This window comes from Rattus norvegicus, chromosome 9, assembly GCF_036323735.1.
Source record: "Rattus norvegicus strain BN/NHsdMcwi chromosome 9, GRCr8, whole genome shotgun sequence".
Taxonomy (NCBI): domain Eukaryota; kingdom Metazoa; phylum Chordata; class Mammalia; order Rodentia; family Muridae; genus Rattus; species Rattus norvegicus.
This window is the reverse complement of record NC_086027.1, coordinates 55,706,937-55,732,275: the sequence shown is the minus strand read 5'-3', so window position 1 is coordinate 55,732,275 and position 25,339 is coordinate 55,706,937. Positions and strand designations below refer to the sequence as shown.

Below are 25,339 nucleotides of genomic sequence, written 5' to 3'. Positions count from 1 at the left end.
ACTAGTGAGAGCAATGTGGTTTGAAGAAAACAGCAAAAAGATTGTTCTTTTCCTAGATTCTAAGAAAAAGATGTGTTGTAAAGGTACTTCTTTTTTCTTAAAAAGCAGTAACAGTTTATCAAAGTATCTTTAAATTAGCCTCTTACATTTGATGTAAAACTATATCCACGTAAAATTAATCATTTATGTCACCGATTAACTAATGCAAAGGACAATGAGAACATTTTTACATCTCATGAGTTTTAATCTGTTTTCTCATGTTTCTAGTGTCAACTTTATGTAAACTTTCTGGTTTTTGAGTTAGAATCTGAGGTGTTCTTTAGTCTAAGCATGCCAGGTATTTCACCACCAAACCACACCCCAGCTTTATAGATGAGTGATCTATATAACAAGATCTACCCATTTTAAACGTGTAGTTGGATTAAATTTTTAATTTTTTTCTGAGAATCGCATACTTGAATACTGTATTTACACTATTCCACCCTTTTCCCCCAACTGTTCCTTTATTCCCCCCCACACACACTCTAAAGTTTACAACCTCTTGTTATTGTTGTGCATACATATATGTGTATAGAAATATAATCTGCTGGGTCCATTTAGTGTCCTCACATGTGTATGTGTTAGGATCAGAGGGCTTGTGCCTGGAAAGGACTGGGGCTTCTTCCTCGCCTTACATCATTTATGTTCCCGTATGACAGACACACACAGCCTTTATATTTTTTTAATATACCTTAGGAGCACACTAGATGGGCAGCTGCTTGCCCTCCATGCTGTTAGAATTTTCTTCCCTGTCAGTAACCCAAAGTTATCACATACTATTTGCTATGTTCCACCTTGGCTGCTCTTTACCCGATTGGGCAGCCCTATAGGCCTCATTTTCCTGGCCCTTAGCCCAGGGCTGCACTTCTCCTCCTTCCTGCATATTCTTCCACGGCAGCCTTTCTCTCCAGGCCTGCAAACCTCAACCCTGCCTATATCTCTTCTGCCCAGTTACTGGGTGTTAGGGGCAGGGTCCCAGGGACTACCTGCAGACTCCAGGTCTGGGGGCTGTACTCAGCATTAGAGTCGACTGTAAACGACAAAACCTCAACACCATCCATGTTGGCTCATCAACTATTGTTACACTGTGTAGGCCGTCATACTGCTGAGAAGTCCTGAGTGCACTTTCTCTGTTATGGATAGAAGATGCTATCTTACAGTGGATATCCTGGATTTCTGAGTCTTACAGTCTTTCCACATCTTCGACTGCAGTGTTCTCTAAGCTAGCTTAGCATAGAGATTGTGTTATAGATGTTGGGTACCTCACAATCAGTTGCTCTCTGCATTTTAACCAGATGTGGATTTGTGTAACGGTCTCTGCTGCAAAAAGGAGCTTATTTGATGAAGTGAAAGTTACACTCACTGTGGGAATAAGGATAAGAATGCAGTTAGACATTTCACTGCTTTAGGAAAGTGACAGTAGTAGGTTTTCTAGAGTCCAAGACCTAACCAACCTAGAATGCTTCCAGGTCCGGCTGGATTCCTCCTTTATCTGAAATGGGTAGTGTATTCAGTAGTGCGAAAATTTGTCTTCTGTTTTTGTCAATTTAGATGCACACACACACACACACACACACACACACACACACGCACAGTTTGTTCATTAGTGGTGAATAAAACTCTTATGATATGTGTATATACCTGTGTATATACACATAGATACATACCACATTTTGTCTTATCATTACTCTGTTGATAAGCATTTAGGCTGGTTTCTTGCTGTTGTGGAGTGTAGTAATAAATATAGATATAGTATATGTTAACATTCATATTTGTTTAATGAACATGTTCCTCTTGATTGCCCATGTTCTGGTTTTTAACCAAATGAAACATACCCCCAGAAAGCTTTATACGTCGTAGATACGGAACATAATTTTTCACAATTTTATGAAAACCTAACTTGTTAGTTTAAATTATATACTCTTTCACAAATAGCCTAGAACCATCATGAGGCTTAATTGTAAGGATGAACTCTGCATTTGATTCCCTCTGTTGTTTGCTTTTCAGGGGATGTATGTATTTTTGCATGCAGTAAAAGGAACGCCTTTTGAGACTCCCGATCAGGGTAGAGCAAGGCTGCTAACCCACTGGGAACAGCTTGACTATGGAGTACAGTTTACATCTTCTCGGAAGTTTTTCACAATTTTTCCAATAATTCTATAAGTGTTAGAAGGGTTAAGAGATAATATATTGCGTAAGAGAATAGTGTTTATTTATCAGATTTTATTAAGAACTTTTATCAGCAAGTAGTGGCAATAAGTAGTCATAAGGTACAGGTACAATTTTTAACACATTGGTAAGAAACCAGCTTTTACTTGAATTAGTACAGGTAGAAGTACTACTGATCATCAGTGAGTATAAGTCTAAGATACACAGATAAAAAAACATTTGTGTCTTTGTTTCTAAGGAAATTATGGGTACACTATTATTTTGTATCACATTATCAACCTAAGGAATGATTTACTGATGATAATTATATTGATTTCTGTCTTAGGGTTTTATTGCTGTGAACAAACACGATGACCAATGCAAATTTTATAAAAGACAACATTTAATTGGGGCTGGCTTACAGGTTCAGAGGTTCAGTCCATTATCATCAAGGTGGGAACATGGCAGCATCCAGGCAGGCATGGTACAGGAGGAGCTGAGAGTTCTACATCGTCATCTGAAGGAAGCTGGGAGTAGACTGAGCACCCCCAGGCAGCTAGGAGGAGGGTGTCTAAGCCCATTCCCACAGTGACACACGTCCTCCAACTAGGCCACACCTTCTAATAGTGCCAGGCCCTGGGCCAAGCACATGTAAACCACCACATTCCATGCCCTGGCCTCCGTCGGGTTGTTTAAACACATGAGTGTATGGAGGCCATACCTAAATTTAGCACAATAAGAAAGTACATTTCTTCTGAGATCCATTCAATCACTTACCTGTAATCCCCGAATAAACTTCACACTCCGCCATCTCCATGTCTGGTGTCACGCGGTCTTCAGAGCTTCAACTCCTTTTTCATCTTTGCTGACTGCAACAAACGTCTTTCTCCTGAGCTGGTTTCACTCCCTATTAGCAGCTTTCCTCAGAGATAGCCCGTGGCTCTGGCATCTTTAACATCTTTGGGTCTCCAAGGCAGCTTCAATGTTACAACTTGTTTCAATGTCTTGGATCCACACATGATTCTCCAAAGGGCTGGCCTCACTTCTCCAGCTCTGTCCTCTGTAGCACTCAGGTTGATCCACCCCACTGCCTCAGCTGTTCTTGGTGATCATCCCATGGTACTAGCATCTCCAATACACTGCGGTCTTCCATTGCAACTAGGCTTCACCCATAGCCTCTCACAGGCTCTCTTCATGGTGTCAAGCCTCAACTCCTTTCTATGACCCCTTCAGTCCTGGGCTGTCAATTGCAACTGAGGGTGCACCTTCACCAATGGCCTTCCATGTCCTCTCACAGTGCCCAGCCTCAGCTGCTCTTCATGACCCCTTCAAGCCTTCAAAACCAGTACCACCTGGGTGACTCTTACACATTACCAAGTACAGCTGCAGCAGGAGGTACAACCTTGTCTATCTCTGGAACACTCCTTTTTTGTGCTCTCAGAAAACACTTCCCAGAAGATTTTTCCTCAGTGATGATGGTCTCTTTCTTAACTCCAGTAATCTCTTGAATATAAAGTCAGAGACCCATGGCTGAAGCTGCTGAGTTCTGCTGCTTGCAGGAGCTGGAACATTGCCCCCTTGTTCTATTACATCATCACTAACTTTTTCTTTCCTAACTCCTTCACTGCCTAAACTTGGCTGTCCTGGATCTCGCTCTGTAGATTGACCTTGAATTTAGAAATCTGTATGCCTGTCTCCTGGGAGTAAAGGTTTGTACTAAGTTGCCTGGAACTAACTTCACTGGGTGGGATCTTGCCCCAAGGTCATTACTCCCTTAATTCAATTTAATATCCTTGAACACAGGATTCAGCTCCATTTCACTTCCTGGTGGCCCTTTAATACTCAAACCATATTTTCTATTTTTCTTTCTCAACTTCCCTCTTTTCATTAAAATGCTCTTCGTGAGACCTAACCAGAGAACAAAATCTATGATGGGCATTTCTGAGACTTCCTTTGTCAATGCAATTAATCTGAGTCTTTTCACCTTAGCCTTAGGCAGACTCTTCTGTCGTGGGCAAAAAGCAGCCACATTCTTCACCAAAATACCACAAAAGCAGTCTTTGCAGCACACCTCAAAACTCTTCTCCTTTGAAACCTCTTGGGCCAGGCCTGCACAATTCAAATCACACTCAGTAACAAAGACTTCCGCATTCCTACTAAAATAGCCCATTAAGCCCCATTTAAAGCATTTCACTGCTTTCCAAATCCAAAGTCCCAAAGTCCACATTCTTCTAAACAAAAGCATAGTCAGGCCTATCACAGCAATACCCCAGTTCCTGGTACCAACTTCTCTCTTAGTTAGGGTCTTATTGCTGTGAATAGACACCATGACCAATGTAAGTTTTATAAAGGACAACATTAAATTGGGGCTAGCTTACGGGTTCAGAGGTTCAGTCCATTATCATCAAGGTGGGAGCATGGCAGCATCACAGCATCCAGGCAGGTGTGGTGCAGGAGGAGCTGAGAGTTCTACATCTTCACCCGAAGCAAACCAGGAACAGACTGAGCATCCTCAGGCAGGTAGGACGAGGGTCTCCAAGCCCATTCCCACAGTGACACGTCCTCCAACAAGGTCACACCTTCTAATAGTGCCACTCCCTGGGCCAAGCATATTGCAAACCGTCACAATTCTCTTTTCCTGCAAATCCCCAGTTCTATCTAAAATCACCCACTTCCCTCCTTGGCTTCTTTCAGAATGTGTTTCTTGTTTTGACACATTTGAATTTTAAAATACACTTTATTACATGGATTAGCATGTAGACAGTACATGCACATGTAAAAACAGGACTAGGGGTAGAATAGTTAGTTTTTACCATGTGAGCTGTGCAACCATGTTTTCTGATTTATATGTTTTTTTCCTGTTTCTATTTCTTTTTTTTTTTTTCCTTTTCTTTTTTTTTGGAGCTGGGGACCGAACCCAGGGCCTTGCGCTTGCTAGGCAAGCACTCTACCACTGAGCTAAATCCCCAACCCCCCTGTTTCTATTTCTAAATGTTGTTCAGACTAGCAAAATTGACTTTATGACTCTCCAAAGGGTTATGACCTTTAGTTAAGAAAACACAAAGCTGCTGGGGATTTAGCTCAGTGGTAGAGCGCTTACCTAGGAAGCGCAAGGCCCTGGGTTTGGTCCCCAGCTCCGAAAAAAAGAACCAAAAAAAAAAAAAAGAAAACACAAAGCTAAATCGTTCTTTGGAGGCTCAAGGTAAGACCTGGATGTTGCAACATAACCTGTTACATAAATCATGGGAAAATAGACCATTTGTAGGATCGGAGGAGGTACAGATGGTATTAGTTCTTTATTATGTAATCTTCCTTATATAATCATTACATTTACTATCTGAGTCCATACCATGTTGTATCCTTAGATCTTTAGTGCAGTTAATAATAAATATTTCCGTTAGCATGACTTACCACAAAAAACACTGTCTAGAGTGGAGAACACAGGCTCAGTGGTTACCTAACTTTGAGAAGCTGCTTAATCCATCCTTTGCTCAGTTTCTTAATCTGTGAGATAGGATAATAAGTACCTGTCAGGTATTGTAAGAATTAAATGGTTATATATAATGTAAAATATTACTGTATGCATAGTAAATAAGAAATATACCACCTAAGAATTAGCTTTCTTATTAGTATTATGATTTATGTACACTTTATTTATACAGATGTTTTCATGGTCATTATTAGATTATGATTTTGCAGAGAAGAACTCAGATAGCTTGTACATGATATGTATCACACATAACTTAATTTTAACACTATAGTATATTGCTTCACACATAATAGTATATCAGTGTAATCTGAATTAGGTGAAAAGACTTTGTAAGGGGTAAGTTTTGGATAGATATATTCACAGTAAGAACATTTTCAAGAGAAAGGATCATAAAGAAATAACTTTTTTTCCTTTTTTCCTTCAAATTTTTGAATTCTGTGGAAATGAGTTTTGTCACATTAAAATTAAACTCAAAAAATGTCTCTATAATCTAACAGAAGTAAATATAGTAATAGGCATAAAGGCTAGACGGTCCTAACTCTGGGTGTCGGCTATATTGATTTTAAGCTGTATGACATTGACGGAAAAAAAACTCACACATTTATCCTCTTGATAATATGGTCAACCAAAATACAAATTACTGAAAAATCTGTTCTGCAAAGTAAAAATAAGACCGACAATAAATCTAATTACATAGAAAAAATAATTTTATTCATTTTAGAATGTTATTTTCTAATTGTAACTTTTATGCTTTGAGATTTTTTAATAAATATGTACCTATACAAAGCAGAAAGACAAAGACAATTTAGCATGTATATTAAATTTAAAATTGTAGAGAAACTTAGCTAGGCATAATGGTACACCCTGTAATCTCAGCATTCAGGACTTGAAGTAGGAAGACATAGAATTCAACAGTAGGCAGATAAGATAGGCTAAAATTAACAAGATGGATTCTGACAAGAACTCTTAGCTTTTGGTTTAGTAAGTCCATTTTGTTAAGTGTTTGAAGGGGAAAGCCATCGATAGCTCATGTTGAAGATCTGAGGTTTTGTAACCACAAAGTGAATCAGTGATGTGGCCATTAAGTCAAAACAGCTGAGGTGATAACAGACTGAAAAAAAAAAGTCTCATCTTGTCACCTCTTGTCTCTAGCTTGCATTCTATACATTAAAAAACAAAGCAGTTCTTTTTTTTTTTTTTTTAAACCACAGGTTGTTTTTTTTTTTTTTTAAGATTTATTTATTTATTATATATAAGTACACTGTAGCTGTCTTCAGACACACCAGAAGAGGGCATCGGATCTCTTTACAGATGGTTGTGAGCCACCATGTGGTTGCTGGGAATTGAACTCATGACCTCTGGAAGAGCAGTCGGGTGCTCTTAACCGCTGAGCCATCTCTCCAGCCCAACAAAGCAGTTCTTACGGCAACTGTGCAAGTGGGAGAAATGTGAGGCTATTTTATGGACAATGGTAGCTAGCAGCTGTAATAGTGCTTATTCAATACTGTTTACAGTTTAAACACGTAGCTGAAGAGTTACATGCATAAAGATTAGGATTTTGGCTCACTATAAACAGCTTATAACTACTATAAGATGGGTCATGCTGTCCTCTATTACTGTTAAGTCACAACTTAATGGAGGAAGGCTCATCAGTGCTGATTTGAGCTAATGCAGTGTACGGAATTAATCTTTCAGTACTTTTCTAACTTAGTGCTGTGCCATCAAAACATCTATTCGGGTAACGACACAGATACTTTTAAGTAGCTGTTGTTATGCTCTCTTAGAATCTATAGTTTGGTAGACAGTAGCACCGTAAACCGAAAACCCAAAAAGGCTAGTTTTCAAATTGGTGGAAAATTAACATATTAACTATTTCTGGGAAAATACAGAGATCCTTTGAAACACATGTTCCTCTCATGAATTATTCTCAAACCACGTGCTTCTCTCATTGCACTGTTAACATACAGGAAGGGCAGAGATTCACTCTCTCCCTTCCCTACTTCAACTGTGCGTGGCCTCTACACACTTGGAGAGTGGGGAGCTTCCTCAGAAGTTAAGTTTGTGTGATTCAGCAGTTCTGCTTTGTGGAATGGTGTGGATCTAAAACGTTCTTCCAAAAGTCAGTGCTAAAAGCTTGATTGCCGTGCAAGATGCTCTCAGGAGATAGAGCCTACTCCTTAGGGTTGCATATCCCGTCTCCAGATTGGTTCTCCTTATTTGTTGTTTCTCAGCTGACAGTGAGGTGAGCGTGGTCTTCCTCCATGTGCTCCCATCATGGTTCTCCACCTGATCACAGTCCTAAAAACATGAACTTTTTATCGGAAATGGTGAGCCAAAGCAACTTTTCATCCTCTGAAAGTGTTCTTCATGACAACGATGAAAAGCTCACTTAGTATATATCTGAAAGAAGTAAAAGCAGGAACATGGATGCATGAACATACATGTTCACAGCAGCATTCTGCACGATAGCCACAAGATAGAAGCAGTCCACATGCCCATATCAAAAGGTGAGTGGATAAAATAACACACACAGTGAAAAGTGATTCTATGTTTAAAAGGGAATTTTGACATATGGTAGAAAACAGGTTAACCTCAAAAACACTGTGAAAGTCACAATATGACAAATGTGGTTATGATTTCCACTTACATTCATAAAGACAAAGGACAATAGTTGTTGCCAAGATTGAAGTATTAATATTGACCAGCTACTAAATTCTAGTCGGGGAAGATGAATTTTGGAGAGCAATGGTAGTGAAGACTGGAACAATGAGAGTTCTTCAGACCATGTATGTTCTGTCTTTGCCATAAGAAGATAACCTGAAGGACAAGTTGTAAAGTACAATACCTCACCAAGCAAAATGTAAGGGAAATAAAACCTTCCAAAAGTGAAACCAGACTAACAGTATTTCCTGAAGTATGAGGATTTTTCTCACATCAAAGGCGGTATTGCTTATTAAAACTGGAAAGAGGGCTGGAGAGATGGCTCAGCGGTTAAGAGCACCCGACTGCTCTTCCAGAGGTCATGAGTTCAATTCCCAGCAACCACATGGTGGCTCACAACCATCTGTAAAGAGATCTGATGCCCCCTTCTGGTGTATCTGAAGACAGCTACAGTGTACATACATATATATATATATATATATATATATATATAATAAATAAAATAAATCTTAAAACAAAAACAAACAAACAAATAAATTGGGGCTGGAGAGATGGCTCAGTGGTTAAGAGCACCGACTGCTCTTCCTGAGGTCCTGAGTTCGAATCCCAGCAACCACATGGTGGCTCACAACCATCTGTAATGAGATCTGATGTCCTCTTCTGGTGTGTCTGAAGGCAGCTACAGTATACCAATATACAATAAAATAAAATCTTTAAAAAAAAAAAAACTGGAAAGGAGAAAGGCAGGTGGCCATAGAGTGCATGCCTGATTTGAAACTGGTATATGGCTCAAGCGGGAAATACTAGCCATTAAGAGCACTAGACTTATTTCTACAGCTTCCATCAAATGCATATAATCTGCATTTGATCTTCATTGTGGATTATTGAAAACAAAGAGTTGAGGCCAGCAGACTCACCATCCTAGTCCCAGCATCAATACATTTTTAACAAGTTAATTAATTACTAGTTCTGATGGCTTTTAAATAGTTTTCTAGCAATTTGTGATGTGTGACTCAGTAGCCTAGAGTCCAGTCACTTCCAAGCCAAACCCTGGAAAGGATCAGATGCAGAAACCAAGGAATTAGGTCATGATCTTACCAGGCTACAGATCCATCATTCGAACCACTCAGCCTTCCCCAGGTTACTCCGTGTGCATTTCCATTTCTCTACCTTTCAATTCCCTGTCTTGAAGATCAAGGGTGGATCTTAAGTTTTTAGCTCTCAAAACCAAGGAAGTACCTGCCACAAAGGAAAAGTCCTGATGAATGTGTGATAAAATCCAGGTAGGCCTGTGGGAGTGGGTATTTGGAGCCCAATTACTATGGAGGCTAAAGGAAGAATTAAGTCCAGGAGTTAAGGGTCAGCTTGGACAACATAGCAAGAACCTGAATCATTGGTTTGTATAATATTTCATACACATGTACACACATCTAAGTGGAACATGTAAGGAATAGGTTTTGTAAGATTCTTCCTATTAAATTCACCTGAAGGTTACAAATGAGTTTGTCTTCCTGCATTTAACCAAACAGGTTCCAGAGTCAAAGTTGCCCTGGCCCATTCTAATGTTAGTTAGAGGCACTTACTCTGTGACTTTGAATTCATTCAAATTTAGTACCCAATTACCTGTAAGTAAGGTCATTGAACACAGTATCTCATGGATGTTCTCCTGACCACGCTGGCACAGAAGTGTTTTATTGTTATATATTGAAGAAAAATGTCTCAAGTTTTTAAAAGTAAGCTCAATATTGTAATTATGAACTTATTTGTAACTGCTCCTAGACTTTAGTATAAGTGTGATAAAATTTACCTGGTTGTTGTTGTTGTCGTTAAACAAAGCAAAGATGTGTATCCAAGCAAGCCTTTGCTTACTACAGTTTTTAAAGTTTAGGTAGAAAGGACATTCATTTGATTGTACTAACAAATTTATAAACCAAACCAACAAAATCAAAGCAAGATGCAATGATTACTACATGCCACACAGAAAGTTGACCTAATAATCTGGGACTATAGAATGCCACGCAGAAATATTTTTAAAATGTTCACCACTTATTACACTGACTTTGTGATGAGGCAGCCACAGGTGCTTCACTGGGATGGTAAATGGAGCAGTCGTTTAAACTGCACAACCAAAACCACTTCACTCTCTGAGAACCAAGCGCTGTATTTGCTGGTGTTCTGACTTCTGATGAAAATACTGTTTCCCCGTGAAAATGGAAGGTTTCTCAGGCCACTACTTTTTAAGTCTGGCGACAGTTTTCCTAAAATAGATGTACCCTATCCTTTTTCTCTTGGTGGCAGTAAAGTTCTAACCGAGGGCAGAACTCTTTCCTAAAATGTAGCAAGCACACTGTGGGCACAGTGCGGTGAACTGAATTTGGACACCTTTTCATGAGTCGCTATCAGTGTGACTTTGTATAAGTCCCGGTACTCACAAACCAGTTAGGAACGCCGCAGGCTACGAGAGGTCTTTCAGCCTTTCTTTAAGAAGCGCGGCTCTCAAGTCACAAGAAGTACCGCGGGGCCCAAGAGCAGTGGCGTCACTTCCGGGCGCCTGGGCGTAGTGCAAGCGCCTGCAGCTTCCTAAGGTGAATGGAGAGTGCTCCTGAGTCTTGTCCCAGGCGTTTGTTGCCACCAATAGAAATTCCTCCGTTTCCCAGCCAGCGGATTCCAGCTGTGTTGTCCGAATTGAGGAAACCTGATTCTTCCCTACAGGTCTGCTTTCCCAGTTGACGTGTTCACTTTATTTCCAACCTCAGTTTTGCTCATTCCTCACATGTGTGGGAATGCTAGGATGTTTATGTTCGGTGGTGGATTGCTATCTTTTGGGGAGGAGTTAATGTGGGGAGAAGGATTTAGGAAGAAGTGTGAGTGGTGAGGTGGAGATGTGAATGCAAAGATCAGATAAGTTTTACAGTTGCCTTTGCTAAGATGCCGTTTTCGGGGGATTTTGTTGTTTGTTTTTTTACAATGAACTTTATGAGAGGACTTGTTTCCAAAATACAAAATTAAATCCTGACTAGTGAGCATATACTTTAATAAACTGTCCAAATGCAGGGCTCTCTATTTTGTAAGAGAGAGGGGGGTGTCAAGAACCGGGAGGCCTTTATTTTTTCATTTATTCTATTTGCCTTTAACTTTAACGTCATTTTAAATAGGACTATCCACATAACTATTACACTATAACATTGACCGTTATATAAAGCGGATGTTGAGCATGGTTTACCCAAAATGTCTGGACCAGAAGTGTTTCAAATTAAAAAAAAAAAGTTATTTTTACAACAAAGACAACTTTTTTTTTTTATTTTGTGAAGTTCCACATTCATGACTGAGGATGAAACTCAGGAATAAATGTGAAATTCATGTTTTATTTATATACTTATAAACACAGTTAAAGCAATTTTATATAGCAATGTTTTAGTACTTTTCGTATTTTCAATAACAAATCAGGTAGGTAGAGTGGTTTAGAGTTTCACTTTGGGGATGCTCAACTTGAAATAGTAATCATTTTACATGTTTCTCATTTTTTCTCTTGCAAAATCTGATCTATTTGTATCGAGTGATTTCTAGGGCCTCTAAAATCTTAAGGACTTCGATAACTTTTTAAAAATGTTCTTAAAATTCTGTAAGTCTGCATACTTAAAAATAATATTCATTATTCTAAGTAAATGAATTAATTGTAAATGACATGGTATTTCTGTAATTCTTTTCTAGGAATTATTTGTAGAGTGTAAATATGCTAATGTTAAGTAAGACAGCAGGAGCTATTCCGAGACCACCAAGGAGTAACGTTCGTGGATTTATAAGAAGATTTAATGTTCAACCTAGAGCACTTTTTCATCATAAACTGGTGCTGGGAATTGAAACCAGCTGTGATGACACAGCAGCTGCTGTGGTGGATGAAACTGGAAATGTGCTGGGAGAAGCACTGCACTCCCAGACGGAAGTCCATCTGAAGTAAGTAGAAAGATTTGGGTCATTTTCTGCTTTTTTGCCCTTTTTTTTTTTTTAAGAAAAATGATACCACTCTTTTCCATTTATCATGTATAAAAGTCAAAATTTAATAGTTAAATTCTTCTCTATTGTGTTAGACCACTAAGTACCAGAATAAACAGCTATGCCTTGTGGTCCATGCCTTTAATACCAGCTTTAATGCCAGCACTGCAGAGGCAGGCAGATGTTCCAGGCCAACCAGTGCCACACAGCGAGACTCTGTCTCAAAAAAGAAACACAACAGACAAACAAGCAAAAACCTGCTGTACAAATATTTCATACCTTGTCCTGTCTTTCAAGGCTTCTCCAGTTCACAGTGCAATCTCAATGTTTGCCAATCCTTAGAACAAAAGGAAGCAACAGTCATTCACAGAACTAATAATTTTTATGATTTTTCTCTGACTGCCAGCTTTTTTCCTCTACATACATGGTCTCAACGGAAGTCCTGGGAAAGCATCACCTGATAGTTCAAAACATTCTATTCACATGTACATATAGAATTCGCATAGTAGTTAAGACATTGTTGTACGAAAGCTTGGGTTTATCAACCCAGCTGTTTGCAGATGACTGCAGGACTGGTGACTTAAATAATTGGACTAGATATAAAGTGTAAAATATACTTAGCTTTAGCCAATTGTCACTCAAGAATGTAAAATTTAAAAATCATTAGAGTATCATAATTTTCAAAAGAAAATGGAAATCCATATTTTAAACATAATCTCTAGTTTGTGTTTTTTAGATTATTAACTCAAAACACATTGAAATACATCTCAAAGTTATCAACTTCCAGGATTTGAAGAATGAAAAAAATGGCTGGTATTTTTGGTATTATTTTGGGCAAGTTCTTTATCCTCTCTGATTTCTTTTCCATATCAATAAGCAAGAAGAGCAGTTTCAGTGGGAATAATTTATGGAGGAAATGGAGTGAAACAACACACCATTGGAAACAAACTACATGGATATTGATGTGGTCAATAGACTACCAGAAGGTCCTTCTGTCATATAATGCACACAGACCTACAAAGAGCTACCAGTGCAAAGCAGCATAAAATCAATATCATATAATAATTACCATGCTAAGGACATTGTTTTAATTTACTGAGCTTTTGAATATTATCTTCACACACAGGCCTACTCTAAGCATATCACCTAAATCAGGTTCATTCTGTATCACTATGTTCTACATATTTTCTTTCTAATCCTTTTCACAATTTATACACTTGTTTGCCTGGTCATAATCTTTCCTCCAATCAATCTCTGTCTATATTGACCACTGTGCTACTCCTGTTGCCCTGCTAGCACAGTGTCTGATTCACAGGTCCTCAGTAAAGATAGAGAGAATATTGCTGTCCAAGCGAACACTAACAACAAAGGCAAAAAGACAAAACCATTCCACTTAACCAGAGTGTATACCCCTTGAGTGGAATGCTAGGCAAGTTTGTTCAGTAACATCATCCACACAGCTCAGCTTAGCATGAATTGGAAACCTACCGTTGCCAGGCAATACCTGGGACACTATGATTTCTAATATGCATATGATACATCTGAATAGCCCACCATATCCAATGGGTTTGCTGTCAGTGGTTGGGGTCAGGTTAGGTATTTGCAGGTTCTTGGCTACTTTCCCAAAGAATGGGAAAGGGCTCACATAGAGCAACAAAAGAAACAAAATGACAGCGCTGGCTATAAATGGATATACTGTCAAGACTGGCAGGAGGCCACCTGATTAAGAAGACTCAAGATTATTGTTCAGGGCTATGTTCATGGAGTTTAAACGGAGGGATTGATTACTCAGGAGCAGAGTTTGAGTGGTTCTTCATTTTGATAGATTAGATACTCATTTTCCCTATTGTGTATGTCCCCTTCCATAATGCATCTGCTTTAATCCCATGCATGCCCAATTATGTGTAGGCATAAGATGGTAAATAGGGGATTCTCCCAAAAAGATCATTTGGGCAAACACTTTTGTTAAGATTACACGTGCATCCAAATGAGATCAAACTGAATCAGCCTTTTTTCTCTTGGGAATATATTTGAATAAAATTTGTCTAAATTTGATTGTTACAGGGCCATTGTTCAGAGATTGAAGTACATATGGCCCCCACAGGTGGGGGAGGGAGAGAGTTCTAAGGTCGCTAAGTACGTTTGTTTGGAGAGGGATGTGTGTGCAGAGTGGGTAAAGGTAAAGGAACTAGACTGCCAAGTGTATATTACAAGGGAAGGTGTGTGCGTACTCCAAAACAGGCGGGAGTTCACCTGTCATTTCTACTTGCTTGCCTCAGGCTGACATGTAGTTTTCTAATCCTTCATACTGAGGCCATACATATTTTCAGCTTTCTTGTCTATAAAGTCCAGATAACCATGCCAATGTATTAAATGTGAATTATGTTAGAGCTCTTGCTGCAGAATTTGACAAGTATAAGTGATTCAGTAGAACATAGCCATTACTAATAGTAGTTCTGTTACTATCAATACAGACTGTGAAGAGATCATTGCAGAGTAGTGTAGGAAGAGTGATAGTAAGGCACTGGTTGTTAGCGTGTCCCATCTTCAGACCACTACTTTTTCCTCACTCCACATCCAAGTCAGCCATCAGTTGTTAGAAACTTAACCCTCAAGTACTACTTGACATAGTTTTCTCCTTCCTTGTCAATTTAGTTTAATCCTCCATTTGCCCCTTGCCTAGACTCTTCAAATTTAAACAATTCCCTTATCACCGCGTCTCCCTAATCATCTGCATTCTCTATACAAATTAAAAGACGATAATAAAACATGTTCTTATTAACTATTGGAGAATAAGACCACAGTTTTACTCATTTGTCTTTATTGTTTAGCATAATTTTTATTGAAAAACTACCAAAAAGGCATAAAATGGATATAAGATAGGAGGAAGAAATGAATGGGAGGAAAAGACTTGAATTCAAACATTCAAACTCTCATTCCAGTCAAATAAATATTTTGATGTGGGAAAATAAAAAAACAGTCAACAGATTGTTCTCTGGTGTTTTGGAGACATCACAATCTGTGGTGGTCTCTAAGAATCAATACTGCAGCTAGAAAAGTGAAGAAGCTTTAACTTTGGTGGCGTCAGTAAGAGTGTTACTAAACTGAACATTAAGTGTGGAGACAAAGGTAGAATTGATGTTAAGGGAAGTGAAATGACTCATTAGTAAAGGCCCCTCCTGACCTGAGTTCACTCCCTGGAACTTCACGTGGTGGGAGGAAGACACTGTCTCTGCAAGTTGTCTTCTGAGCACCTGTACATTCACCAGCCCTCCCATAAGTAAATAAAAGTGTAACTTACATATTAGATTGTTCAAAATGAGCCGTGAAATTCAAATGACTCTGACAATACTATTGCTACTAACAGATGAGAATATCAAATAAGTATATTTCATACAGTTTTTAAAATTTATGACTAAATGCACTTGTTGAAATAAAATGATTTTAAGTTTTCATTTCCTGAAAAAAAAAACTCTATATAAAGTAGTAACTAAATATTTATTGAATGTTGCCATAGAGATTATCCCACATGATCTTGCAGTGTGAAGTATTTTATGGAGATGTGTTCAGACCAGAGGTAAACTTTACAGACCATGTGAGATTGCTTCTCAGATCATAAAGCAGAACAGGCTACTATATTTGTTGCCGGCTGAGTTCCACTGGCTGTTCTCTCCGTGCTAGAGACTGAATGCAAATCCCTGGGTATATTACACAAGTGATTTACCACTGAGCTTTATTCCCAGCCCTCCCTGCTTATTCTTAACATTTGGGTGATCATTCGCTGGCCTTCCTAGACACTGAGCATAAATTCCCAAACCTTATTTTAGGATTGCAAGCTATCTACTGTCCTGGTGTGACCTCAAGTGCCGTGTGTTTAAAAATAAACTCATCTTCACAAAACTGTCTTCATATTTCTCACTGTTAGTATTTTCTTTTTCTCCCAGTCATCCCTACCAAATATGAGTCATCTCTGATGCCTGGGCTCCTCATACTGTCCTATCGAGTTTAGTATACAGTTACTTCAGACAAATAACTCTTGCACTAATTTCTGAAATTCTCTCCTCAAAAATATTGATTTGAACTAACGGGTTAGCCGGTCCTTTCTTTGTCCATGACCTCTTTGAAAGGTTTCAGAGTGTTCTTCTGGTGATATCATTAATGAGAAGTAAACCACAGGGGTTTTGAACACAGCATGAAAAGTCTGCAATAGTATCGAACTCTTATCAGTCTTATACAACGATTCATGGGGAAAATGCCTTCAAATGTAACATTTCCTTTCCTAGTCTTTTAAAAGCTGTCTCTCTTTTGTTTGTTTGTTTGTTTCAGAACAGGTGGGATTGTTCCTCCAGTCGCTCAACAGCTTCACAGAGAAAATATTCAGCGAATAGTAGAAGAAGCTCTTTCTGCCAGTGGGGTCTCCCCAAGCGACCTCTCAGCAATTGCAACTACCATCAAACCAGGACTGGCCCTAAGCCTGGGGGTTGGCTTATCCTTTAGCGTACAGCTAGTAAATCAGTTTAAAAAGCCATTTATCCCAATCCATCACATGGAGGCTCACGCGCTGACTATTAGGCTGACCCACAAAGTCGGATTTCCTTTTTTAGTTCTTTTGATTTCTGGAGGCCACTGCCTGTTGGCGTTAGTTCAGAGTGTTTCAGATTTTCTGCTCCTCGGGAAGTCCCTGGACATAGCGCCAGGCGACATGCTTGACAAGGTACTCTTCCAGAGGTTGTTCTCCTTTCCTTCTGTTGCCTCTTTCCAGCCTACAGACTACTCATCCAGGCAAATAAGAGCATTACATAAGTAGACTTAAAAAACTATTTTTAAAAATCATTGCCAAAGGCTTGGTGGAGGTAGCAATGTAGACTTCAAATTCAAGGCCCAACCTTGGCTTCAAGGCAAGCCTGGGTCATGCAGCAATGTCTTGTCTTAAAAGTCAAGAGTTGTGACTAAGCGTGGTGGGGCACATCTTTAATCCTAGCACTTGGGAGGCAAGAGGCATGCGGAACTCTGAGTCTGAAGCCAGCCTGGTGTACATAGTGAGCTCCAGGACAGCCAGGGCTCCATAAAGAGGAAAACAAAACAATAACAACGAAAAGCCCTAAGAGTTGTAAGAACTTGAACTCTTTTTCTTTAGATAGGTGTCATTCTGTGACCCGTGCTAGACTCAAAACTCACAATGATCCTCCTGCTTTAGCCTCCCATATGCTGACAGTGGTGTGAGTGACCACTATTGCCAAATAAATTTAGCCATTTAATGAAATAATAAGAATTTTACATTTATATGTAAAAGCTCAATTAGTTTGCAGGTATCAATATATATTTAGTCAAACACTTCTTGTGAAAGTGTTTAGGAAACTAGCATGCTGCAAGAATATAAAGGTATTCAGAGATTTAGGGACAGCATGTGGGAAGCAGAGGCAGGTGGATTGCGGTGAGTTCAAGGCCTACTTTGTCTGCATGGTGAGGTTAAGACAAACTGGGGCTACATATCGTGAGATCATACGAGGGAAAAGAGAAGATTAACATGGAACTCAGATGCTCAATGTTAAGTGCTTTATTGCTAAACATCACAACAACTTTTAGTAGTATGGAACCTACCGCCATAGATAAAATGATAGACAGATGACTCACTTGTTTATTGGGTTTGAAGCAGGGTTTCTCTGTATAGTCTTGGCTCTGTAGACCAGGCTGGCCTCTGCCTCACCAATGCTGGAATTAAAAGCATGGGCCACTACCAGCCAGCCAGATTCTTATTTTTAAAGTTCAGCATTAAATAACCATCTCAACTTTAATTTTCCAATCCCAGTACAAGAGAGACTAGAGAAGCAGTACTTGGACCCTGCTGGTCAGTTTTCTGGAGAGAAGAGTTGCCTGATCCCTGAAATTAGCAGACTCCCTATAGTCATCCAGGATTTTAGAAGGAACTCGTGAATTCATTATCTTTATATCTTACAGTTTTCAAATGTGTATCCTAGGATGGAGATACATATATATATATATATATATATATATATATATATATAAAATTTTATATTGTATCTTTATTTTCTTAATGTCACTTATTACATGTATTGACTTGTATATTTTGAACCATCCCTATATCTCTTCTGGTTTGAAACTGACTTGGTCAATATTGGATAATTTTTTTCTTAATAATTTATAGTCAAAATATATTATATGAAAAAATTTTAAATGCTTGTTTTTAATAGGTGGCAAGAAGACTTTCTTTAATCAAACATCCAGAATGTTCTACAATGAGTGGTGGGAAAGCTATAGAACATTTGGCCAAAGAAGGAAATAGATTCCACTTTACTATCAATCCACCCATGCAGAATGCTAAGAACTGTGATTTTTCTTTTACGGGACTTCAACATGTCACCGATAAGCTAATAACACACAAGGAAAAAGAAGAAGGCATTGAGAAGGGGCAAATCCTGTCATCAGCCGCAGACATTGCTGCTGCGGTACAGCACGCAACAGCGTGCCACCTTGCGAAAAGAACACATCGTGCTATTCTGTTTTGCCAGCAGAAAAATTTGCTATCTCCAGCTAACGCAGTATTAGTAAGCTTTGCCCTCTTCCCTTGTAGTAATAGTGTACGTTCCAGTTTGGTTTCCCCAGGAACCGGGTAACTTCGAGTTTAGGATGAGTTGGTCCTTGGCTCATACTAGACAACGTAGAACAATACAGAATGAAAACAATATAGACGTAACATCTTTATGGGGCATATCTACAGCCTGTATAAGAAAAAAATCCCAGGCTACATTTCTCTCTGAATTTTATTGTACTTTCTGAATAGTAAAGAAATCAGAATGACCACTGTGGTTACTATTTTTAGTAAAGTAGACTGCCATCTTCCTTCTTTTAATTAAATCCCTTTAAATGTGTTTACAAGTCTTGATATTCTTCATACTTAATAGATCTTAAATCTTACTTTGAAAATTATACACTAATGAAATATATACATTTTGGAAATTGAAAGTGGAATATTAAAAATATTAATATTAAAGATAACGGTTTCTTAAGAGCTGAGTAGCTCAATGACTAACAAAAGCACAAAATGCAGTCTAAAATATTGGTATATTATGATTGCAAATGTTGCAGAGACACTTCTAGTAATAAGGAAATACCTTAAATGAATGCATGTTGGCATTAAAATTGTGATTAAGATTCCCAAATTTCTATTATGCAAATCTATCACTTATTATATAACCCCAAATGTCATAGTTTCTTGTTGGGCGAAGCTGGTTTTGTTCCCCAGTTTTAGATAACAGCCTGGTTTATAACTATATGTGACAGCCATTAATACTCATCGTCCCAATATTTTCAGGTTGTGTCTGGAGGTGTTGCAAGTAACTTGTACATCCGAAGAGCATTGGAAATTGTAGCAAATGCAACACAATGCACTTTGTTGTGTCCCCCTCCGAGACTGTGCACTGACAATGGTATCATGATTGCATGGTAAGCCCAGGATGTATGTGATTTAGTTGTGTTTGTGTGACTAGTCATCTCCTACTCAGTTGTCTTTCCTTAAATCGTAAGGCTATTGATGTTTTTTCAATAATTTTTATCATTTAGGAATGGAATTGAAAGATTACGTGCTGGCTTGGGCATTTTACATGATGTAGAAGACATCCGATACGAACCAAAGTATGTAGTATCATGCTTATACAAACCATAAAAGAAGTAGATGAGTATTTTTTTATATATATAAAGTTTTTGTTGAAGTTCTGGTGGTTCTTTAAGGAAGATTAATGGTTTCAATGAATGTAGTTGATAAATAATTGATAAATATTTCCGCTATAGATCCAAATTATAAAAATATTAACAAGCTATATATGAGTTATGGCCTATTTCTGTAGGTCATGAATAAAGATAATACATTGTCTTATTTCTTACCAGGGCTGGAGAGATAGTTTCGTGGTTAAGAGTTCTTACTGCTCTTACAGAGGACCTGGATTCTGTTTCCAGCACCCACACAGTGGCTCACAGCCCACTTAACTCTGGTTCTAGGGGAGCCAACATCCAGACATCCATGTGCTCCTGCACACAGACGGTGTACATGCGTACAGTCAGGCATACATTAAATATTCTTAATGAGAAATCATCTCCATTTGTGGTACTTTTGTGATGTCTAACATTATCTAAGGACAGTTAGTGTGTTAGCAGTCTTCAGGGAAGCTTGGAGATAACATTCAGGTAAGAGGCTGGGTTACAGATGTGATCCTACAGGAATAGAAGAAAATAAGCCAGAAGGCAACTGTTCACTGTAAGCTTTGTTTCCTCTCTCAAACCGTAGTTCCAAGAGCAAAGATCTTTAATTTGGTATCAAGTTCCGTCCAAGTTAGTCAGGGAATAATAGAGGACAATTACGTTTCATAACTTGACGGGGTTATATTTGACCCTTGTTTCTTCTGACATTTTGAACTTGTCCACACCAGAGAGTTGTGCTGCAGGAACTACCAATTGCTACTGTGGATTGTGAATAACCAGAGTTTAGGGTAGTGTCTCAAGGAATCACTTCACATGGCAGCCTAACATCAGATGATACTGCCTGGTCCAGTTGTTCCCCCTTGTAGCAGTGTCGAGGCTGGACATGATGGCTCTGTTCAGCTGTGGTCAGCTTAAAGTCTTACCTTGAGCAATATCCTAGAAAAGTGGAAGTCTATGGTTTCACTTTACTTACTGAGGAAGAATAGACAACATGAGAGAGAGGTGAAAAGCTCTCCAGTCTAAAAGTGCAAGGGAAAGTTGAAAAGGACAGACCAGCTTGTGAACTCTGAAAAGTCATGGAGACCAAGGGACCCGTGAAAATATGAACAAATGAAGACTCGCTATTTTATGTTAAAATACTGATACCATTTTGTAAAATGTTATTGTCTATGGCATCTTTTGTTGTTTATGTTTCATTTTAAAGATTTTTTTTATTTGTAGTTTTGTTGTTTGATAATTTGTGAAATCCAAATTGGCGCTTAAAAATATACTCTACCATTGAACCATTTAACTACATATCCCTAGCGTTCATTTTGATGTAAGCTTACTAATTTACAGTACTTTGAAGCAGTAGAATTTGCGAGTATACCTCAAAATTAAGGTTTCTTAAGAATAAGGTATTGTGGGTTGGGGATTTGGCACAGTGGAAGAGCGCTTGCCTAGTAAGCGCAAGGCCCTGGGTTCGGTCCCCAGCTCCGAAAAAAAGAAAAGAAGAAGAAGAAAAAAAAAAGAATAAGGTATTGTTATGCATTGCTCTGGTTTGTATATGTGGAAAGATGACCACCTGTGCTCACTCTTCATCACTCCCACTGTTTTCCAAACTACAAGCAGGTGATATGCACAAGTCCTGATAGGTTATGAAGCAAGTATAAAGTTATGTGACCTCTGATCTTTATGCAGATGTCCTCTCGGAATAGACATATCCAGAGAAGTTGCAGAAGCTGCCATAAAAGTACCACGATTAAAAATGACACTTTGATTTGTGACTGTAAAGGTCTCTACAGGTAATATTTTAAACAATAAAATTAAGTTTTAAGGTTTTGGTATTATTATGTTAAATATATTCATTAGGCATCAAAATTTTTATGTGAGTGTGTGTGTGTGTGTGTGTGTGTGTAGTCTTGGAGGGGCACATGTATGTGCAAGTGAACCCATGCATGTGTGCACACGGTAGCAAGGAAAGGTTCACAATCCAGGTGTCACACTTAGGAATGCTGTCAGTCTCCTTTGAGTCCAGATTTCTCATTGTCTTGGAGCTTTGCTAATAACACTGGAACAGACTGCCCAAGGAGCCCCAGGGAGCCTCAGGAATCCTCTGTCTCTACCACCCAAGCACTGGAATTATAAGGTTACACTGCCATGCCTCCAATGTTACATAATTTCTGGGGATTAAACTTGGGACTATATTTGCAAGGTATGTCCTTTACCTACTGAGTTATCTCTCTAGATCCAAGACTCTTTAAACAAAAAAGTTCCTTTTCTTCCCAAATACAATAATAGTTGCATGTTATAGTTTTGCAAAAGAATAGCTTTTTTATTATTAAAAAGAAAAAGCAATGAAATCAAAGGATGAAGGATTTACTAATGTTGGCAGGTAGAGAAAGAAAATCCTCAGGGAGAAAGTAGTAGTTCTTGTCATTCCTGACCTTTTGTCATGGATTCGATATCTTTTCCCCATTTCTCAAATTAGAAGAATAGAAGTTAGCTTTTGACTACAGTACACTGACTTCTTTTTTTTTTTGGAGCTGGGTATTGAACACAGGGCCTTGCCCTTGCTAGGCAAGCGCTCTACCACTGAGCTAAATCCCCAACCCTACACTGACTTCTTTAATGTATTTAATTGTATTTACTAAGATGAAAATAAATGAGATGAGAAAGGTTTGTTTGAAACTTGGTGTTACAGACACGAAGTTTGCCATTGGATTTTTTTTCTGAGTAAAGTAACTTCATACTGTTTGGGGCTATAAGTACAGTGCATCTTGGGCTAAGGAAATGGCTCAGTTGTTAAGCGTACTTTTTATACTTTTGGTAAAGGACCCCAACACCCACATGGCAGCTCAAAACTATCCATAACTTCAGTTCTAGGGAATCCAACACCCTTTTCTGACCTCCACAGGCACCAGGCACACATGTGGAAGACAAAGATTAAATTTAAAAATTAGTAATCTCCATTTTCTTAAAGCTACTTATATCCACTGACTTTGCCACTAGATGTTCATATGTCCCATATGTCCTCTGCACTCAAACACTTTGTTAAATTTGTGCACTTTCTAAACTCTGGTAACAGGTTTTATTGAAAAGCCATAATGTAAAGATAAAATTTAGCATAGAAGAAAGCCTTCTTCAGGTGGCCCACTTCATAGCATGCTGGCCTTCAACTCTCTTGATCCTTCTGCCTCAGCATTTCAAGAGTAGAATTACAGCTGTGTAGCCACCATTCTTGATTCGAATGGAAACATCTCTAGTTTTAGTCCTGTTTTAAGCTAACTTTCTTCTCAGAAAGTTCCATAGATACGTTCAATTTTGTTATGCTCTCCTATTTTCCTTTTAAAAAATAGAGTGTCTGGAAATAGCCTTTCCTCACAGTACCTCTGTGTTCTTGGTCATTAGATTGCTGTTGGAAGACATGGTGAGAGTGAAGAAATAACAAGTAAAAGCAACAACTAGTTCCTGAACTCACGTCTTACATTTGGATTTGCATTTTGTATGTAATTATGAATTAACTACTTGTAGTTTCCTAAGGATACTACTATCAGTACACATAAATTATGGAAGAAAATTTACCAAAATATTTATTATGAATACATTCATTTGGGACAGCCTCACTCTAGCTCAGGTATGTGTAGAACTCACTGTACAGCTTACACTGGTTTGAATCTCAGCAAACCTCTCGCATGAATCGCCCAGATCTTTGGTTAAATATGGTTCCACCCGGTAAAGCTCAGGATGTTATCTTGACGCTTTTCTTATCTATAATCTTGAAACAACCAAATGATAAAAAATAGTCTATGAATTGAGGACATCCTCCGCTTAAGGTTCAGGGAGCTCTCCAGAGGCAAGGTAGAACATTTGTTAGAGCCAGCAGGTATGAAAATGGTGGCCCCCAGACACAACTGGACTGACGCACATATGACCTCAGGGATGTGGCAGCACACACAGGGCCCGCACAGTCTCAAGCCAGATCGGGCCGTAGTCCTCAGATATGAGAGTGGACATAGACTCCCATCTCTAACTAAGAAGCTGGCGTAACTGACATCTTCTTGCAATGAACAATTTTTCTCCAATGGAGTCTCACTGGGTATATAAACCCCACATAAGGCTAGGTGGGCCTCATGCCTTAGTTTGGACATTTTTTGTTTTGTTTTGTTTTACTGGTCTTTTGCTTGTATACTGTGGTTTCCACTTTTGTGCTTTTATGGTGTGTATGTTTTGTGTTCTTTTAAATTCTAGTTTGTTTAGGGATTTTGTTTTCCAGATGCAAAGAAAAGGTACCCCTTGTAGATAATGGGATCACTCTAGTTTCCGTGTATTTGAATTATTCTCCCCGTGTACCTTATGGGCAGTGATTCCCGATACTCCTGTGAATATTTAGACACTGTACACTTCGGGTCTCTCAGAAGTCTCACACATTGATAAGTATTTGACAGCTGAAGTGTTGTAAGTGTTAATATGTGGGCTCTTAACTCAGCATATCAACTCAAAAATGTTTCTAACTCTTGAGACGTATTTTAGATATATAGATACACACACACACACACACACACACACACACACACATATATATATATATAATATGTATTATTCTACTCATGACAGTTGATAAATATTATAGGTATAAGTACAGGCATTCTACATAGAAATTCTAATTTTTTTCAGGCAATACCTGACGTGCGGTTAAATTCCATATGAAACTCTGGGAAGAAAATCTATTCAGTATTAATATAAATAACTTCCATTCAAACAACAACACAAATTTCATCCCCTGAAGATGCTGTGTATTTTTACCGCAATAAATATCTGCTTTGAGAAAGACCAGTAAAGAATCATTTCATGTTTCAAATGCCTTTTGCTTTTAATTATTAGCTTTCTGCAGGCTCTGGGTTGGCATTCTGTTCACCTTTCCCAAGGTTTTTCAAAAACACTATTCTTGGTCTTGATACATTTATGATATCTGATGAAATTCCAGATGAAAATGAAAAAATGTTGTGGGAAACATTGGTCTTGTGTGTTGTTCTGAAGAGCCCCATGAAGTTAGTTGCAGGTGGTATTAAAGTCAGAGAATCTCTTGGCTGGATTTTAGGTCTTGCTTTTCTTCGGTGCTCTTTCCCTGTAAATAAGAAGCCATAGTTAAACATCTCTCAAATCAAATCAAGTGCCCTAAGTATAACCTGACTGCTTAATTAAAACATATATTGTCTTTCTACAGATACTTTTGAATAAACATTCCTTTTCTCTTTGTTTAAAGGAATTCCGTTTATGTATAGGGGGGAGAGAGAGAGAGAGAGAGAGAGA

General features: G+C 38.5%; 3 protein-coding genes across 14 annotated transcripts in view; 1 reads left to right on the top strand and 2 right to left on the bottom strand.

Annotated features, from left to right (window-relative positions):
* The window catches only part of Pms1 (PMS1 homolog 1, mismatch repair system component), a 110,833-nt gene extending 99,950 nt beyond the window's left edge, over positions 1–10,883 (bottom strand). Inside the window, exons 1-3 of the mRNA XM_039084041.1 lie at positions 10,771–10,883; positions 9,437–9,577; positions 5,599–5,691 (exon numbers count right to left, since the gene is read on the bottom strand). The gene's annotated coding sequence lies outside the window, so the exon portion shown is untranslated. The remainder of the gene's footprint in view (positions 1–5,598; positions 5,692–9,436; positions 9,578–10,770) is intronic.
* On the top strand, positions 6,951–24,887 carry Osgepl1 (O-sialoglycoprotein endopeptidase-like 1). Of its 10 annotated transcripts, none has more exons than XR_010054587.1 (9): positions 10,866–11,050; positions 12,050–12,292; positions 16,658–16,916; positions 18,544–18,897; positions 19,665–19,795; positions 19,913–19,984; positions 21,728–21,831; positions 23,438–23,663; positions 24,704–24,887. XR_010054587.1 is itself a non-coding variant. In XM_063267059.1 (8 exons), the coding sequence occupies exons 2-7, from the start codon at positions 12,072–12,074 to the stop codon at positions 21,804–21,806; spliced, it is 1,245 nt and encodes a 414-aa protein (XP_063123129.1). In that variant the 5' UTR covers positions 6,968–8,184; positions 12,050–12,071; the 3' UTR covers positions 21,807–21,831; positions 23,438–24,887. The 10 variants fall into 10 exon arrangements, 7 of the variants coding, with proteins under 7 accessions (XP_063123127.1, XP_063123129.1, XP_063123128.1 ...); XR_357008.5 differs by having other exon boundaries at positions 10,869–11,050; positions 16,658–17,045; positions 23,438–23,531; NR_172073.1 differs by having other exon boundaries at positions 10,972–11,050; positions 16,658–17,045.
* Ankar (ankyrin and armadillo repeat containing) overlaps positions 22,555–25,339 on the bottom strand; it is a 76,041-nt gene continuing 73,256 nt past the window's right edge. For all 3 annotated transcript variants that reach the window (XM_039084559.2, XM_039084557.2, XM_039084558.2), the window contains exon 24: positions 22,555–25,154. In XM_039084559.2, coding sequence (XP_038940487.1) covers positions 24,907–25,154 — 248 coding nt within the window. In that variant the 3' untranslated portion in view covers positions 22,555–24,906. The remainder of the gene's footprint in view (positions 25,155–25,339) is intronic.

What these genes read in the sequence shown, in the direction of transcription:
- Osgepl1 (XM_063267057.1), top strand. Translation starts at nt 12,072, where the DNA reads ATGCTAATGTTAAGTAAGACAGCAGGAGCTATTCCGAGACCACCAAGG. An exon ending in CAGACGGAAGTCCATCTGAA is followed by an intron (nt 12,293 to 16,657) that starts GTAAGTAGAAAG and finishes TGTTTGTTTCAG; the next exon opens with AACAGGTGGGATTGTTCCTC. An exon ending in GACATCCGATACGAACCAAA is followed by an intron (nt 19,985 to 20,236) that starts GTATGTAGTATC and finishes ATTTCTTACCAG; the next exon opens with GGCTGGAGAGATAGTTTCGT.